This window comes from Macrotis lagotis, chromosome 1 (assembly GCF_037893015.1).
Source record: "Macrotis lagotis isolate mMagLag1 chromosome 1, bilby.v1.9.chrom.fasta, whole genome shotgun sequence".
In the NCBI taxonomy this organism is placed as follows: domain Eukaryota; kingdom Metazoa; phylum Chordata; class Mammalia; order Peramelemorphia; family Peramelidae; genus Macrotis; species Macrotis lagotis.
Window position 1 is genome coordinate 79,294,666 of NC_133658.1, and position 17,424 is coordinate 79,312,089.

The window sequence follows — 17,424 nt, forward strand, 5'->3', positions numbered from 1 at the left end:
TTATATGCCATTGAACCTGAAATCATAAGTAAAATTTATGAACAGTTACAAATTTAAAACGCTATATCTAGATTTATAGAAGAGGAAATAAGCAAATTTTAGGAAGTACAATTGAACAAGAATTAAATGATCTCCAAAAGAAAAAAATAATGAACCAGATGAACTCACAAATGCATTCTACTAAACACATAAAGAACAATTAATTCTGTTAACATGCAAACTGTTTTTTAAAATAGGCAAAGAAAAAAAAATCCTACCAAATTACTTTTACAACACAAATGTGAAGCTCATACCAAAATTGGAAGAGCAAAAAGCACAGAAACAAAACTATGGACTAAGTTCCTCAAAAAATATTGTTTCAAAATGTTTAAATAAAATCCTAAGATGGAAATTATAGCAATATATCACCAAAATCATACCCTTTGATCAGGAAAAAATTATACCAGGAATGCAGGACTGATTCAATATTAGGGAAACTATCGACAAAATCGATCATATTAATAATAAAACAAACAGAAATTATATGTACCATATCAGTGTAGATGAAGAAAAAAGTTTTGACAAATTACAATACTTATTCCTATTAAAAATACTGTAAAACATATAAAATAAAGCTAAACTTCAGATGATTAGTATTATCTATCTAATTCCATCAACAAGCTCTTGAAGAAACTTTAAAAATCTTCTCAATAGGATCAGGGAGATGCAAGGATGCCATTATGAGAACCATTACTAAATTTATACTAGAACTACTAGCTATAGAAATAAGAAAAAAGAAACTAAATTTGAATAGGCAAAGAGAATAAAATCTATCATTCTTTGTAGATAATTGTACAGTCTTTGTATACTGAGAGAAACCCTACGGCATCAATTCAGAAACTACTTGAATTTCTTAATTGCATCAAACCATATAAAATAAACCAACAAAATAATCAATATATTATTATATTCTCAACAAAATCTAGCAGGACGAGGTAGAAAGAGAAATTCCATTTCAAATAAGCATAAACAATATAAAGTACTTGTGAGTCATCTACTCAAGACAAACTCAGAACCTAAATGAGTACAAGTATAAGACATTTTTTACACAAATAGAATCAGGCCTGAAAAATTGGAAAAATATCAATTGTTTATGATTAAGTTGAGAAAATTTAAAAAATTGTCAATTTTATCTAAATTAATTTATTTATTAAGCATAATTTATTTATTCAAACTACCAAGAAAATATTTTAAACAACTAGAAATAATAATGAGGAAATTCACTTGGAAAGAAAAAATGATCAAGTATATCAACAGAATCAACAAAAATTAATGAGAAGGAAAGTAGCCTAGTAGCTCCATATCTCAATTTCTATTACACAGCTGTAATCATCGAAACTATCTGATATCGAGTTAGAAAAATACAGTGGTGAACCAATGAAATGGGTTAGATATATGATATATCCTGCTAAATGTTCATTGTTATCTAGTGTTTGAGAAATCCAACTAAACCTTTGAGAACAATTCATTATATCACAAATGTTCCTGGGAAAATGGGAATACTAGAAATGTATTTTGGCAGAAAGTAACTATAGATCAACATCTCATACCATATAGCGAGATTAGGGCAAAATGTGCAAATGGTTTAGATAAAAAATATTTCATAAGCAAATTAGGAGGGCATAGAATATCTTACCATTAGATATATGAATGAGAAAGGAATTTATAACAGAAAGAGAGCATTTCAAAAGTAAAATGGATAATCTTTCTTACATAAAATTAAAAGAACTTTGCACAAACATATTCTTTTTTTTTAGGTTTTTTGCAAGGCAAATGGGATTAAGTGATTTGCCCAAGGCCACACAGCTAGTTAATATTAAGTGTCTGAGACCAGATTTGAACCCAGGTACTCCTGACTCCAAGGCCAGTGCTTTATCTACTACACCACCTAGCCACCCCTGCACAAACATATTCAATGCCATTAAGATTTAAAGGAAATCAAAAAAGTGGGGGGATGGAGAGAGGGAGTTAATCACCTTAAATTTCTTTGTTAAAGGCATCACTTCTCAAGTATATGGAGAACTGAACCAAATCTATAAGAATCAAGTAATTTTCCAATTGATAAATGATCAAAGGAAATAAGCAGATTATCACTAGTTATCACTAGTCATATGAAATATACTCTAAATTACTAATGAATAGGAACATGAAAATGGAAGCACCTTTGAAGCATGGAAGCATCTTTACACCTATCATATTCATTAATATGATAGAAAAGGAAAAGGACAAATATTGTAGAGTGTGTGGAAAAACTGGGACACTAATGTTCTATTGGTGAAGTTGTGTATGATTCCAAATATTCTGGAAAAAATTTGGAACTATGCTCCAACAGCCATAAAACTATTCATGCCCTTACACTTAGCAATGAGTTTTTTTTTTTTCCCAAAAAAGATTTTTAAAAAACACAAAAGTAAAAAGACATATATGTACAAAATTTATTGTATCAGCTCTTTTTTTGTAGTGATAAAAAATTAGCAATAGAGGGGATGCTTATCAGTTGGAGAATTTGTTAAAATGATTTGGTTTATGATTTTCATAGGATATTATTATGCTTTTAGAAGTGATGGACAGGATGGCTTCAGAGAAACCTAGAAACTGTTTTATAAATTGAAGCAAATTGAGATGGACAAATCAGGAGAACATAATACATACAAACAGTAATATTGTATATTCATTAACTGTAAATAACTTCATTATTCTTGACAATATAATGATCCAAGACAATATGGAAAGATTTATAACAAAAAACTTCCATTCACCTCTAGACAATGAATTAAAGGAATATAAATGCAGACTTTTATTTCCTTTGTTTATTAACTATTTTATCTCTGATTTTTTTACAGCATGTCTAACAGAAATATGTTTTGCATGACAGCATACACATAATCTATGTAAAATTACTTGTCCGCTCAAAGCATGTTGAAGGGCATAAAAAGAAAAGTAATTTGGAATTCAAATTGTAGGGAAATATTGCAAATTATTTTTCAATATTATTGTATACAATGAAATATATTTTTCAATTTTATAAACAAATTCATGAAGAAGGAAATTCTTTGGGCTCAAGTTTTTCTCACATAGACTTGTGTGGAATTAAGCACTTTCAGGTTTACCCAAAAGCTTTCTCAGAGCCATTTTCACCTCGTTATTCCTCAGGCTATAGATGAGAGGGTTAAGGGCAGGTGTTAAAACTATATAAAACACAGAGACAATCTTATTGTATTCTGGAGAAGACAGGGACTTAGGCTTTAAGTAAAGAGACATAACAGTCCCAAAAAATAGGGTAACAACCAGAAGGTGGGAAGAACAAGTAGAGAAGGCTTTTCTGCGTCCCTGGGCAGAGCGAATTTTCAGTACAGCGAAGATGATGTGTGCATAGGAAAGGATGATGAAAGTGATAGGGCACAAAAGGGTAAAGATACAGAGGATATGCATGACCAACTCAGCCTGAGATGTGTCGGTACAAGAGATGTGCAGTAGGGCAGGCATTTCACACATAAAATGATTGATAATATTATCCTGGCAGAAAGAGAGCTGGAATGTAGCAACAGTGTCCACAGTGGATGCCATAAAGCCACCCAACCATGATGCAGCAGCCAATATCCCACAAATCTCCCAGCTCATTGTCATTGAGTACCTTAAAGGATCTCGAATAGCAACAAAGCGGTCAAAAGCCATCACTGAGAGGATATAGCACTCTGCAATGCCAAAGGAAAGGGATGTGTAGAATTGTATGACACAGCAGGAATATGAGATGGACTTTCTCTGTGCCAAGAAGTGAATCAGCATCTGTGGGAAGACACAGGATGTGTAACATACTTCTATACTGGATAAATTAGTAAGGAAGAAATACATAGGTGTGTGAAGTCGTGAATCCATCAATATCAGCAACACAATAAGCAGGTTCCCCAGTAAGATCATCAGGTAGAGTATGAGGAAGAGCAGGAAAAGGTGTGCCTGGAGTTCAGGTTGGCTAGAAAGACCAAGGAGGATGAAGTCAGTCACTGAAGTGAAGTTGCTGTTCTCCATCTTGTTTATGAGTCTACTGAAAGATCATGGAAAATTATGACTACAAAATATTTTATATTCCTCTTTTCTCTCACTTGGAGAACATATAAAGACTATTAGGTCATATGTATGTACCCCTTTATGACATAAATCATTCTATAACCATTTTCTTATATCATTCTCATTGTTGCCATGTGAAGAATGCAGAATACTAATATGTTAAAATCTCATTTGTTTGATACTTATGACAAGAAGATAGAAAAAAGCTAAGTGACATTCAAATAGTATCATATCTAATGAGAAGTATTCCTTACTCTTTTTATCTATTCATATATTCTTGTTTCTAAACATACCCTTCTTTTTCATATTCATCAAATATTATTTAGTCTGTTAATGAGATTAAAGGCATCCAGTGAGTACTGCTCAAACTTTCTTCCACTATTCCTTAAAACATAACCATAGACTCCTTCATGTTTTATAGAATGAAATAATATTCTCCATTAGCCTGATATCTTTCTCTTCTCCAAGGATTCCATTAAGGAGATGCAAAATGTTATAATTAAAAGAGCATTGCATTTAAAATTAGGAGAGTTTTGAAATTTACGTATTAGCTGAATATAACTGGACAAGTCACTTGGCAGATCTCTGCTTCTCTTCCTAAAATATGAAATTTGGGAAATGATACTTGTACCATTTAACTTATAGAGTTATGAAAGTGATATTTCTTAAATCTTAAAGTGCTATGTAAATCTAGCAGAGACTGAAAAGGGACACTGGTCAGGTAAGCAAGAATAATAATTCATTCCTATTTGCCAAGATTTTTCTATGGGCGAAACTAAAGCAGTTATCACTTTATTTAAGGGGATCTTTCCACAAACTTTTACATAAAGAGAGTTTTACTCAATTTGAATGTGCCAAAGCTGAGTAGGAATGGAGAAGAGAGGGGCACAAAGAAAATTTATACCTCTGTATAGTGAGGGGATTGACACATGGTTTAAGACATGGGTCAAGACATATGGCACAAGGCAAAAGAATTAAAATCAAAAGGAGGAACATGTGAACTGGAACCAGTCACATAGGAATATAAGCAGAATTGCAATAAAGAATATTCCCTCAGGGACAGATATGTGTGAAACAAACACAAGCAATAGAGAATGGGTGAAACACAGAGACACTGGATACAGACATGTAATGCTCAACTGGAGTATGACAGAAGACATATATCATGGGTACTTGCGCAAAGCTGGGGAAAGATTTTGTTTATTGCCATTAAAATTCTCAAACAACATATAATTCAGGCTGCAGAGATGTTGATCCCTCTGTATTAATTCTTTGGGTTTTACTTTTGGAGGATTTTTGTTAGATAGTTGGTTGGATTTTAGGATTTTTGGTGGCAGTTGTAGGCAAAACTAGGGAGTACCAAATTGAGTACCAATTTTAGAGAATGAGAAAAGGAAGAGGAGGGAGGGAAGGAGTGAGGGAGGGAGGGAGGCAGAGAGAGAGAGAGAGAGAGAGAGAGAGAGAGAGAGAGAGAGAGAGAGAGAGAATAGAGAATAGCAATATATGGTAAAATTCAAAAAATTGGGGGGAATTCTGTTTCTTTCATAATTTCTTATGTGAAGTTACTTTTGTTTGATGTGAATTTAACCAAAGCAAGAACTGTCTATATTTCGTTTCAGTCACTTCTGAAGCTCTTCCCCTCTAAGTATGTGGGCCAACTCCTTTCTAGACACTTCCTCAACACTTATTGAATGAAAGAGTCAGTTTCTTTGTTAACCTGGCAACAAGGTACAATGACCGTGTCTTCTAATGTCCACCAACTAATTAGAACATCCCCTGCCATAAACTGCTCATTTATCATTTACTTAGAAATATGCAAACTTTAGGTTTCCCTCTTTGCTCTGCACAATTGTAACATTTAATCAGGAATTATCTCTCTCCATTTCAATAACCAATCAGAGAACCTTTTTCCCTCCTGAAAAATACTGAGATTATAAACCTCCGTTCTTCCCCAAATTAAATCTCTCTCTTCCTCCCTTTTACCATAATCATCATCATTTTTATCATTATTATCTTCATTATTTTCTAACAGATGGTACAGTTTCTTCCTGGCTTCTCTCTGAGTCATAAGTGCATAGGATACTGGTACAGCTACTATTCTCTAGAATCTTTATGCTGACTTTTCATATTGACTCATTGCTCTCTCATGTTTCTTTTAACTACCTCCCACCCTACCCCTAATTCCAGGATGGGAATGTCTTGCTTATCTATTTCAGTCCAGATCCTGTCAGTCATGACATAAGGCTTCAAATTAATGAGTGATATATATTCTATCATTATATATCACCAGTATCCAAGAGTCAAGAATAAGTGCTATATTTTTCTACCAATTTCAGGGACATATTTCTTCAATTTTTCACTCTCCAAATTTTTATAAACATTCTTAGATTTCCCCCACTCTTTTCTGTGTTTTAGTTTTGTATTTTAACCTATTCATTCATTATCTATTTTATCCTCTTTAATTCAGTTATATTTCTTGAAAAATATGCCTGATGCATCTACTTCCTCATGATTGATTAAATTTTGCTGGATAGATGCTGTTCAGCCTCTTTGACTGCTATCTTAAGTGTTACTAATGAGTTTTGTATAATTTAGTTTCAAGATTATCAACAGTCTAAGTCATTATTATGACTTCAAATGTAATATCATTTATAAATTTAATTTGGGGAGTAGAGCCAAGATGGTGGAGAGAAGCCAAGAACTTCCCTTAGCTCTCCCAGCTTCTTTCAGAAACATTGTCAATCAACTCCCTAAACAGATTCTGGAGTTGAAGAACTCACAGAAAAAACAAAGTGGAACATTTTCCACCCCAAGATTTATGGCAAAGAATTTGGAAAAATATCGTTTCTTACTGGTGAAGGGGAAAAAGATCCCAGTGCAAGAAGATAGACCAGTGAGCTAAGGGCACAGTAGGCCAGCTAGGATGACTCCAATACAGGAGTCACTATGCAGCAGGTATAACTTAATTAGATGAACCCAACCTAGCTGGCATTCCCAAATTGGTCTGTGAGTGATCCCTACCCCAATACAAAAAGTTTGGGACAACTTCTGTTGCCTAGGAGCAGAGTTTAAAATAAGTAAAAAGAAATCAGAAAAAAAGCTGTTACAATAGAATGTTACAATGTAGATAAGGAAGATCATAACAGCATCTCAGAAAAGAATGACCGAAAAAGTACTAAGTGGGAAGCCCAAAAGGAGAATACTAATTGGTCTCTAGATCAAAAAGATAATTGGGAAGAGCTCAAAATGAACTTTAAATATCAAGTAAAAAATGGAAGAAGAAATGCAAGAGAAATTCAACACCTTACAAAAAGAAACACAAAAGCTGACTGAATGAAATAGCTCCCTTAATAATACAATTGAGCAAATTCTTGGTTAGAGTAAGATGGGACTATGAAGCTAGGAAGCTCCCAGAATTCTTTCCAAACCAAATTTTAATGATGCCAGTAGAAAAGATCTTAAATCAATAGAATTCACAAAGAAGGAAATTGTTTCTCAAATAATATCTTTAATAAAAATTTATTTCAAAAAAGGAAATTTTTCTCAACTCAAGATATCATGGAGGAATTTCAGAAAAGGTCAATGGCATAGGCAAGCAGTAAAGCAAGGACTAGATCGCTTGACCCGAGGACAAAAAGCTTGGGAGCATTCAACCTGTGGTCCAGGAGCAAAGTTCAACTATCAAAAGAAAGAACAAAACCAAAAAGAGAACAAAGGATAGATAATATTATTCTGACAAGGACTGGAAAAGGAATATAACTCATCAAAAAGTAAAATGGACCAACTTGCAAAGAAATATAACTCATCAAAAAGTAAAATTAACTAACTGGAAAAGGAAGACAATTCACCGAAAAGTAAAATAATCCTACTGGAAAAAGAAACATAAAAAGCTAACTAAAGAAAATAAAACACTAAAAACTAGAACTGGGCAAATAGAAATGAATGACTATATGAGATACAGATTCCATCAACCAAAAATAAAAAACTCAAAACATAGGCTAAAATGTAAAGTACCTCTAAGGAAAAGTGACTCAGTGGGCAATAGTTTCAGGAGAGATAATTTCTGAATTATGGGTATATTTGAAAGTCATGATCAGAAGGAAGAACCATGGCAATAACTTGCAGGAAATTACATTTAAAAATGTCTTAACATCCTAGAAGAAGAAAACAAAATAGTCCTTAAACAAATACATTGATCACCCCCAGAAAGAGATTCCAGAATAATATTCCAGGAAATAGTATAGTGAAATTTCAGAATTTTCAGCTAAAGGAGAAAATAACACAAGTAGTCAAAAAAAGCAATTTAAATAAGAGAGCAATAGACACAAATATGAAGGATTTATCTGCTTGAAAATTATAGGATCAGAGGACCTAAACTATGATATTCCATAGGGCAAAGGAGCTTGGATTACATCCAAGAATAAACTACCCAGAAAAATTAATGATATTCTTTCAGTGGAAAAGAAATGAACTTTCAATGAACTGGAGGAATTTCAAATGTATCTTATAAAACGAAGAGAACTGAACAGAAAACTTATTCATCAAATACAAGATTCAGGAGCTTCATGAAAGTATAAATGGAAAGTGGGAAAAATGTCAATAAAATTAAACTGTCTACATTCCTATAAAGGTGATAATAGGTCTAACTTGAGAACTGTATTTCTTTTAGAATAGTTAAAAGGAGCATATTCACACAGAGAGCACGGCTATAGATGGATCTGGAAAGTGATAAGTCTTTAGGAGATACTTTAGGTCATAAAAGTGATATTACTAATGTGACAGTTGGAGGGAGTATAGATCATGAAGTCATGTTGCTTTCCATGTTCCTTTAGATCATGAGAATTGTATTTCTATAAGAATAATTGGAGGGAGTGTCCTTGGAAATGACTGTGGATATGAACTGATTTGTGAAGCAATGACACTAATAAATCAATCCAATCAGTCAATCCTTGAAAAATTGTACTTCTATCACAAAACGTAAAAATAGTATATCTTGACAGAGGTTGTAACAGGTATAAATCAATTAAAATATGAAAAGAATGATTTACTGGGAGAAGATGAAGCACTTGAAGACAAATAAAACCACATAAAGAGGAACAAAGGACGTATTATAGGAGTAAATAAGGGAGGATGTGAACACTGAGTAAATATTAATTTTTTATTTTGAATTTTTTAAAAATTTTCCCCTAATCTTGCTTCCCTCACCCCCCCCACAGAAGGCAGTCTGTTGGTCTTAACATTATTTCCATGGTATACATTGATCTAAATTGAATGTGATGAGAGAGAAATCATATCCTTAAGGAAGAAAAATAAAGTATTGTACCTGACTGTTGCACTAATGGAATGAGCAAGTCCATCCAGATTGGTCATCACTCTCATGTTGCCACCAGGGTGCACAATGTTCCTCTAGTTCTGCTCATCTCACTCAGCATCAGTCCATGCAAATCTTTCTGGGCTTTCCTGAGTTCCCATCCCTCCTGGTTTCTAATAGAATAATAGTGTTCCATTACATATAGAAATCCACAGTTTGTGAAGCCATTCCCCAACTGAAGGACATTTAAATTAATTTCCAGTTCTTTGCCATCACAAACAGAGCTGCCATGAATATTTGTGTACAAGTGAAGTTTTATTTATACTTTACTAAAATATTCTTGTTTAAGATTAAACATAATATCCCTTCCTCCCAAAAATATAGACTACCGTGAGAAATAAAGGAAAGGAAAGCGGGGGAGAATGTGTTTCAGTCCATATTCTGATACCATCAGCTCTATCTCAGGTGGATCACATTCTTTATTATAAGTCCATCATAGAAGTTATTTCCCTATTTTTACACTGTTTCCATTGTTGGGAACATTGGGAACATTCTATCCCACTACCATATATTATATGCTCTCTTTCCTTTCACTATGTCCCTCTTCTAAAATGTGCTGTAGGGTGATTGAGAAGGGCAGCGGACTTATCAATGTGCCAAGAGGCCCAAAGCCCACACACCACCACTGACACCCAGCAGCCACCAGGCTCTGTGGTCCCAAACAGGCCACCCAATCCCAGCCCCTTGCAAGAAATACAAAAACAAAATGGAACACTGAGTAAATATGACTAGTGAACAACAGACTTTGACCATAATGAGAATAACACACATTTCCAATTGCAGTTAAGAAATGTATCCTATCCAAGAGGAAAGTAGGGGTCAGGAAGAGAAGGAAAAAGAAACTGAAAAAAGAATCTGATAAAAGGAAGTCCAAAGTAAAAGTAAAGGTAAAGTTAAATTATAGTAAAAGTTAAATAAGTAAAAGGGGAAAGAGAGAGAAGGAAAGGGAAGAGGGCTGATCAAAGAGGAGCAATCAGAAGGACAACACTGGTGAGGAGAGAATAAGAAAGAAAAGAGAATTGTACAAATACATAGAAGATAGGATGGAAGAAAATTAAAAGTTAATAAGCAAAACTATAAATATCACTAAGATAATCTTTCCCATAAACAGGGAGAGAATAGGAAAGTGGATTAAAAAGCAGAATTCTACAGGAAGTTTTTCAAAAAAAACACATTTGAAGAGAGATACACAAAGGATAAAGGAAAGACTGGAGCAGAACATACCATACTTCAGGTAAAGTAAAATAAGCAGGGTAGTAAAGCAAATCTCAGACAAAGCAAAAGAAAAGGTATATCTAATTAAAAGGGATAAGGAAGGAAAGTACATATTCTTAGAAGACAATATAAGCAATGAAATAATATCAATTTTAAACCTATATGTAACAAGTAAGATAACATCCAAATTCTACAATGAGATGCTAAAATAGTTACAGGAAGACTTAGACAAAAATAAAAACTATACTAGGACTTAAATCTCCCTCTCATTAGGTGAAGATGGAACTCTGCCTAACTCTTTCTATGACATCAATATGGTGATTATGCCTAAGGAAGAGTTAAAGCAGAGAAAGAAAATTATAGACTTATCTCCCTAATGAATATAGATACAAAAATCTTAAATAAAATCTTAACAAAATGATTACAACAAGTTATCACTAGGATAATACACTATGACCAAGTAGGATTTATCCCACCAATGCAGGGTTGGTTCAATATTATGAAAAAAATTGTATAATTAATTGTCAATAACAAACCTATCCGATATCATATGATTATATCAATAGATGCTGAAAATCTTTTGAAAAAACACAGCACCCATTCCTACTAAAAACACTGGAAAGTTTAGGAATAAATGGATTGTTCCTTAGAATAATAAGCAGTATCTCTCTGAAACCATCAACAACCATTATATGCAATGGAGATAGGCTAGAGGTATTCCCAATAAGATCAGGGGTGAAACAAGGATGCCTATTAACATCACTACTATTCAATATTATATTAGAAATGTTAGCTTCAACAATAAGGGAAGAAAAGGAAATTGAAGGAATTAGAATTGGAAAGGAAGAGACAAAACTTTCACTCTTTGCACATTACATGATAGTATACTTAGAGAATCCCCCAAAATCATCTAAAACACTACTAGAAATAAATAGCAATTTAAGTAAAGTCACAAGATATAAAATAAACCCTCATAAATCCTCACCATTTCTATATATGACTAACAAGATACAACAGAAAATAGTGGAAAGTGAAATCCCCTTTAAATTAACTTCAGACAATAAAAAATACTTGGAAGTCTCTGCCAAGGCAGACTCAGAAACTTTTTGCAAACAATTACAAAACAATTTTCACACAAATTAAACCAGATTTAAATAACTGGGCAAATATCAACTGCTCATGGATAGGCTGAGCTAATATAATAAAAATGACAATTCTACCTTAATTAAACTACTCATTTAGTGCTATGCCAATCAAAATTCAAAAAAAAAATACTTTAATGAATTGGAAAAAAATTGTAAGTAAAATCATATGGAGAAATAAAAAGTCAATAATTCCCAGGGATTTAATGAACAAAGTGCAAAAGAAGATGGCTTAGCCCTATCAAATCTAAAATTACATTATAAAGCATCAGTCATTAAAACTGTCTGATATTGGCTAAGAAACAGAGAGGTGGATGAGTGGAACAGACTAGATGCAATAGCAGGAAATGATTATAGTAATCTGCTGTATGATAAACCAAAAGATTCCAGTTTTGGGGATAAAAACTCTCTTCTATAAAAACTATTGGGAAAAATGGAAGTTAGTATAGCAGAAACTTGGATTAGACAAACACCTCACACTTTATACCAAGATAAGATCCAAATGGATACAGGACTTAGACATCAAAAAAACTATATTACAAGCAAGCTAGAATATCAAGGACTAGTTTACCCATCAGATCCATGGAAAGGGAAGCAGTTTATGACCAAGGAAGACATAAAGAATATCATTAAAAAATAAACTAGATAATTTTGATTACATTAAATTAAAAAGCTTTTGCACAGATAAAACCACTGTAACCAAGATCAAAAGAAATGTAGTAAATTGGGAAACAATTTTTACAACTATTTCTGACAAAGGCCAGATTTCTAAAATATACAGAGAACTGAGTTAAATTTAAAAAAATAAGCCAATTGACAAATGGTCAAAGGATATGTAAAGGCAGTTTACATATGAGTAAATCAAAACAATCCATAGTCATATGAAAAATTCTTCTAAATCATTGCTTATTAGAGAAATGTAAAATAAAATATCTCTGAGGTATTTCTTCACACCTCTCAGACAGGCCAATATGACCAGAAAGGACAATGATCAGTGTTGGAAGGGATGTGGGAAATCTGGGACACTAATGCATTGTTGGGGGAGCTGTAAATACATCTAGCCTTTATGGAGAGCAATTTGGAATTATTCCAAAAGAGCAACAACAATGTGCATACCTTTGATCCAGTAATACTACAACTGGGTCTATGCTGTGAAGATATCATGAAAAAGATAAAAACATCATTTGTACAAAAATTCTCATAGCAGGCCTGATTGGGGTGCAAAGAATTGGAAATTGAGTGAACGTTCATCAATTGGGGAATGGTTTAATAAACTGTGGTATATTTATGTCATGGAACACTATTGTTTACTAAAAAACATGACGGATAGGAATTCAAGGAAGCCTAGAAGTATTTGTATGAAATGATGCTGACTAGGATAAACAGAACCAGAAAAACATTGTATACCCTAACAGCAACATGGAGGTGATGCTCAACCTTAATCGACTTGCTCATTCCATCAGTGCAACTGTCAGGCACAATTTTGGGGTATCTGTGATGGAGAAAACTATCTGAATTCAGAGAAAGGATTGTGGAGTTTAAACAAAAACTGAAGACTATTACTTTTCATTAAAACATCCATTATCTTATGTAATTTTTCTATCTCCTATACTTTATTTTTTTCCATAAGGATATGATTTCTCTCTCATCACATTCAAATTAAAGCAATGTATACCATGGAAACAATGTAAAGACTAAAAGACTGCCCTCTTTGGAGGGTGGAGGAGTGAAGGGAGATTAGGGGAACAGCTGTAAAATTCAAAATAATTAATAAATTCCTTTAAAATGAAAAAAATGTTAGACATGATAAAACTCTGGAAATAATTGAATGGTTATAGAAATGAATATACCTTCTCTTTGGTACATGGCAGCTGAACAAAAATTGACTTGGTATTAAGGCATAAAAAAATCTCACAATCAAAGGCAGAAAGGTAGAAATATAAAATGACTCCTTTTTTCAGATCATAATGTAATATATATTACATGTGAGGGTCTTCTGGGCCAGAGCCAAGATAGAAGCTTGAAGCAAATGACAAATGAAGACTCTATTTGGATGTTCAAACTACAGACACCACCGAGAAAAAAAGAGAAGATTCTCAGAAGTTTTCAGTGGTAGACATTGTGGAGGATCTTCAGTGAAGTTCTGTCAAGGCAGGGAAAGTGGGAAAGCTAGCAGGAGGCTTTTAGCCAAAGTGCAATCCAGATACCCACAGCTTGATAACAGCAGAGGTCTTAGCTGCTAGAAAACAAACCATCCAGGAGGATCCCAACTCCAAACAGAGTCTGAACCCTGGGAACACAAGGGTAAAAGAAAGAAATGGGTCAGGAACAAAGCAATTCTAAGTGAAAACCTGGACAAAATAGAGGGAAAATATCACTGCAAAAGCAAGACCTGAATTGTAAAGGCAATATCTTGGCTAATGACAAGCCAAGAATCAGACCCCAGTCTCAGGGGAAAAAAATTGATCTATACCCCCTATACCCCAGGAAGCTAAAACAACAAAGATGAGCTGAAAAGCTAAAAGAGTCCTCAAAACAGAAAACTACTCTACAAATAAAGATCATAACAATGCTATGTCTGAAGAAGAAAACAGTGAAAAATCACTCACGGGGGAAGTATCAAAACAGTCTATAAATTGAACTCAAATACAAAAGCTCATTGAAGAGCTTAAAAAAAGAATTTAAAAACCAAAGAAAAGTGGAAGAAGAACAATGGAAAAAAAATTGAGAATCATGCAGGAAAATTATGAAAATTTGAAGGGAAAACAAAAAGTAAAAGAAAATAAGACCCTTAAAATTAGCAGAACAAAGAGAAACCAATGAATCTATGAGACTGAAAGATTCCATTAAACAAAAATAAAATGACTGAAAAAATTGAAAAAAATGGAAAGTGCCTTTTAGGGAAAACAAATTACCTGGAAAACAGATCCAGGAGAGATAATCATTTGTCCTACCAGAAAGCCTAGACCAAAAAAATAACCTGGACAACATCACGCAGTAAATTATAAGGGAAAACTGTGCAAATCTGCAAGAACAAGAAGAAAATATAACCATTAAAAGAATATATAACTTACCCTTCCAGAATGAGACTTCAGGATAAAAACTCCAAGGACTATTATAGTCAAATTCCAGAACTATCAAATAAAGAAGAAAATATTGCAAGCAGCAAAAAGAAAACAATTCAAATGAAAAGGAAACACAATCAGACTCACAGAAAGACCTATCAGCCTCAACCTTGAAGGATAGGAAGAACTGGGATTCCATATACTGTTGAGTAGAGGACCTGGGATTGCAAGCCAGAATGTACTACCTTGCAAAATTCAGCATACTCTGTCAGGGAAAAAAATGGAATGAAATGGAATGACTTCCAGAATTTTCCTGACACTAAGACCAGAATAGAACAGAAAATTCAATCACCAAATATAAGACTCAAGAGTTGCAGAAAGAGGTAAATCAAAAGGGGAAGGAAATAACAAGACAAAAGAAAACAAATATTGGTCAAGACCATCAAATTGTATACAAACCCAAAAGGGATGATATAAAACTTCTAATTCTTTAGAACTTTATTTCTCTTAGGATAATTAAAGGGTCAAATATAACTGCATAGATTGAACTTAATGATATTGTTGGGTCTTGTCTGTCCATTGAAGAGGTCCAATATGACATCACTATGTTTGAGACAAAAAGCCATCATGAATAGCAGAATGTTAACTTTAAAGGTAAGTGTCTCATTTTCCTTTGACCCACTTACCTGTGTGGTGCTAACAAAAGTTTATCACTTTGTCTAATGAGGGCATTATATGCTGGGAGGACCTAAATCGGTATCTTTGTAACTTAAAATACTTTATAAAGTTCTCAGGTGAAACCTCCAGAGACTCCAAGTACTTTAAAATTCTTGCAGGTGATTAGATCAGGATATGACTTAATCCAGGCTTCACTTAACAAGGGTTTAAGTATCCTGAAAAAGTGGTAAAGTGTGAGAGAAAATAGGCTTGGGGGAGAGACACAAATAGTTCAAGAATTGATATGACTTTGGATGATACTTTAGTTTGTGAGGAAGATTGTGTGTACTTGAAAGATACTTGGAAAGGGAGTAAGGTAAAAACATTATTATAAATTGTAACTTGACACAACTGCTTATCAAAAAATCAATCTGTGATGATACTTTGATAACAATATGACCTTAGCAAGCAATCAAATAATCAAACTGTGTTGGATAATACCTGATTAATAGTACTAGAGAAATAAAATAACACCAGGATAAGAGGCACTAAGATTTAACACTTTAGAGGGGAAAGAAGGAAAAGTGTGAACTCTGAGTAAATTCTATTCAATAGATTTAATCTAGGAAGGAAATAAAATATATTCCCATTTGGGATTAAATATTTATCCTAATTTAGAGGGAAGGGAGGGGATAGGGAAAGGGAAAGATAAGGGAAGAAGGGACTGATAAAAAGGATTGAAAAGGTAAAAGTGAAAATATATTAAAAGTTAAAATTTAAAAGAAAAGTTAAAGGGGAAAGGAAGTAAAATTTTGTTGAGGAGTAAGAGGAAAGGAAAATAGAGGGAAATACAGAATTAGTAATCTTAACTCTAAGTGTGAATGGGATGCACTGTCCCATAAAATGGAAGCAGATAGCAGAATGGATTGAAAAACCAGAAAACTACAATATATTGTTTAAAAGAAGCACATTTTTGAAGCAGAGAGATACACGCACAGAGTAAAAGTAAAAGATTGGAGAAAATATATTATGCATCAACTGAAGTAAAAAAAATAAATATATATCAGTGGTAGTGATACTGGTCTCAGATAAAAACAAAATTTGATCTCATTAAAAGGGATAAGGAAGGAAACTAGATCTTCTTAAAAGGCACCATTGGTAATGAAGCTATATCATTACTAAACATGTATACACCCAGTGGTATAGCATCTAAATCCCTAGAGGAAAAGCTGAGTGAATTACAAGGAGACATAGTTAGCAAAACTTTAATAAAGGGGACCTCAATCTCCCTCTCTCAGGACTAGATAAATCTAGCCACGATATAAACAAAAAGGAACAAAAAGAAGGTGAATGAAATCTTAGAAACCTTAGATATGATAGATCTCCAGAGAAAACTTAATAGGGATAGAAAAGAATACACCTTTCTTCACTCCAGTACATGGCACCTTTAACAAAACTGACTATGTATTAGGGCACAAAAACCTTTTAATCAAATACAGAATGGCCAAAATGATGAATGCACAGTTCTCAGACCATGTTGTAATAAAAAATGCATGTAATAAAAGGTCATGGAAAAATAAATCAAGAATAATGCGAAATTTAAAAACTTTATCTTAAATAATGGGTGGATCAAACAGTAAATAATGAAAGTAATCAATAATTATATCCAAGAAAATGATATTAATGAGACCTCATACCAAAATTTATGACTTGCAGCATAGGCAGTTTTGAGGGGAACTTTATATCTCTGAATGCCTATATGAATAAAATAGAGAAAGAGGAGATCAATGAATTGGGTATGCAACTAAAAAAGCTAGAAAAAATAACAAATTAAATATTCCCAATTAAATTCCAAATTGGAAATTCTGAA

At 33.2% G+C, this 17,424-nt stretch overlaps 1 protein-coding gene across 1 annotated transcript; it reads right to left on the reverse strand.

Moving 5' to 3' along the window:
- Positions 1 to 3,129: 3,129 nt before the first annotated feature.
- On the reverse strand, positions 3,130 to 4,065 carry LOC141509578 (olfactory receptor 5AR1-like). The gene has a single exon (XM_074219255.1). The coding sequence runs from the start codon at positions 4,063 to 4,065 to the stop codon at positions 3,130 to 3,132; it is 936 nt and encodes a 311-aa protein (XP_074075356.1).
- Positions 4,066 to 17,424: the final 13,359 nt, after the last annotated feature.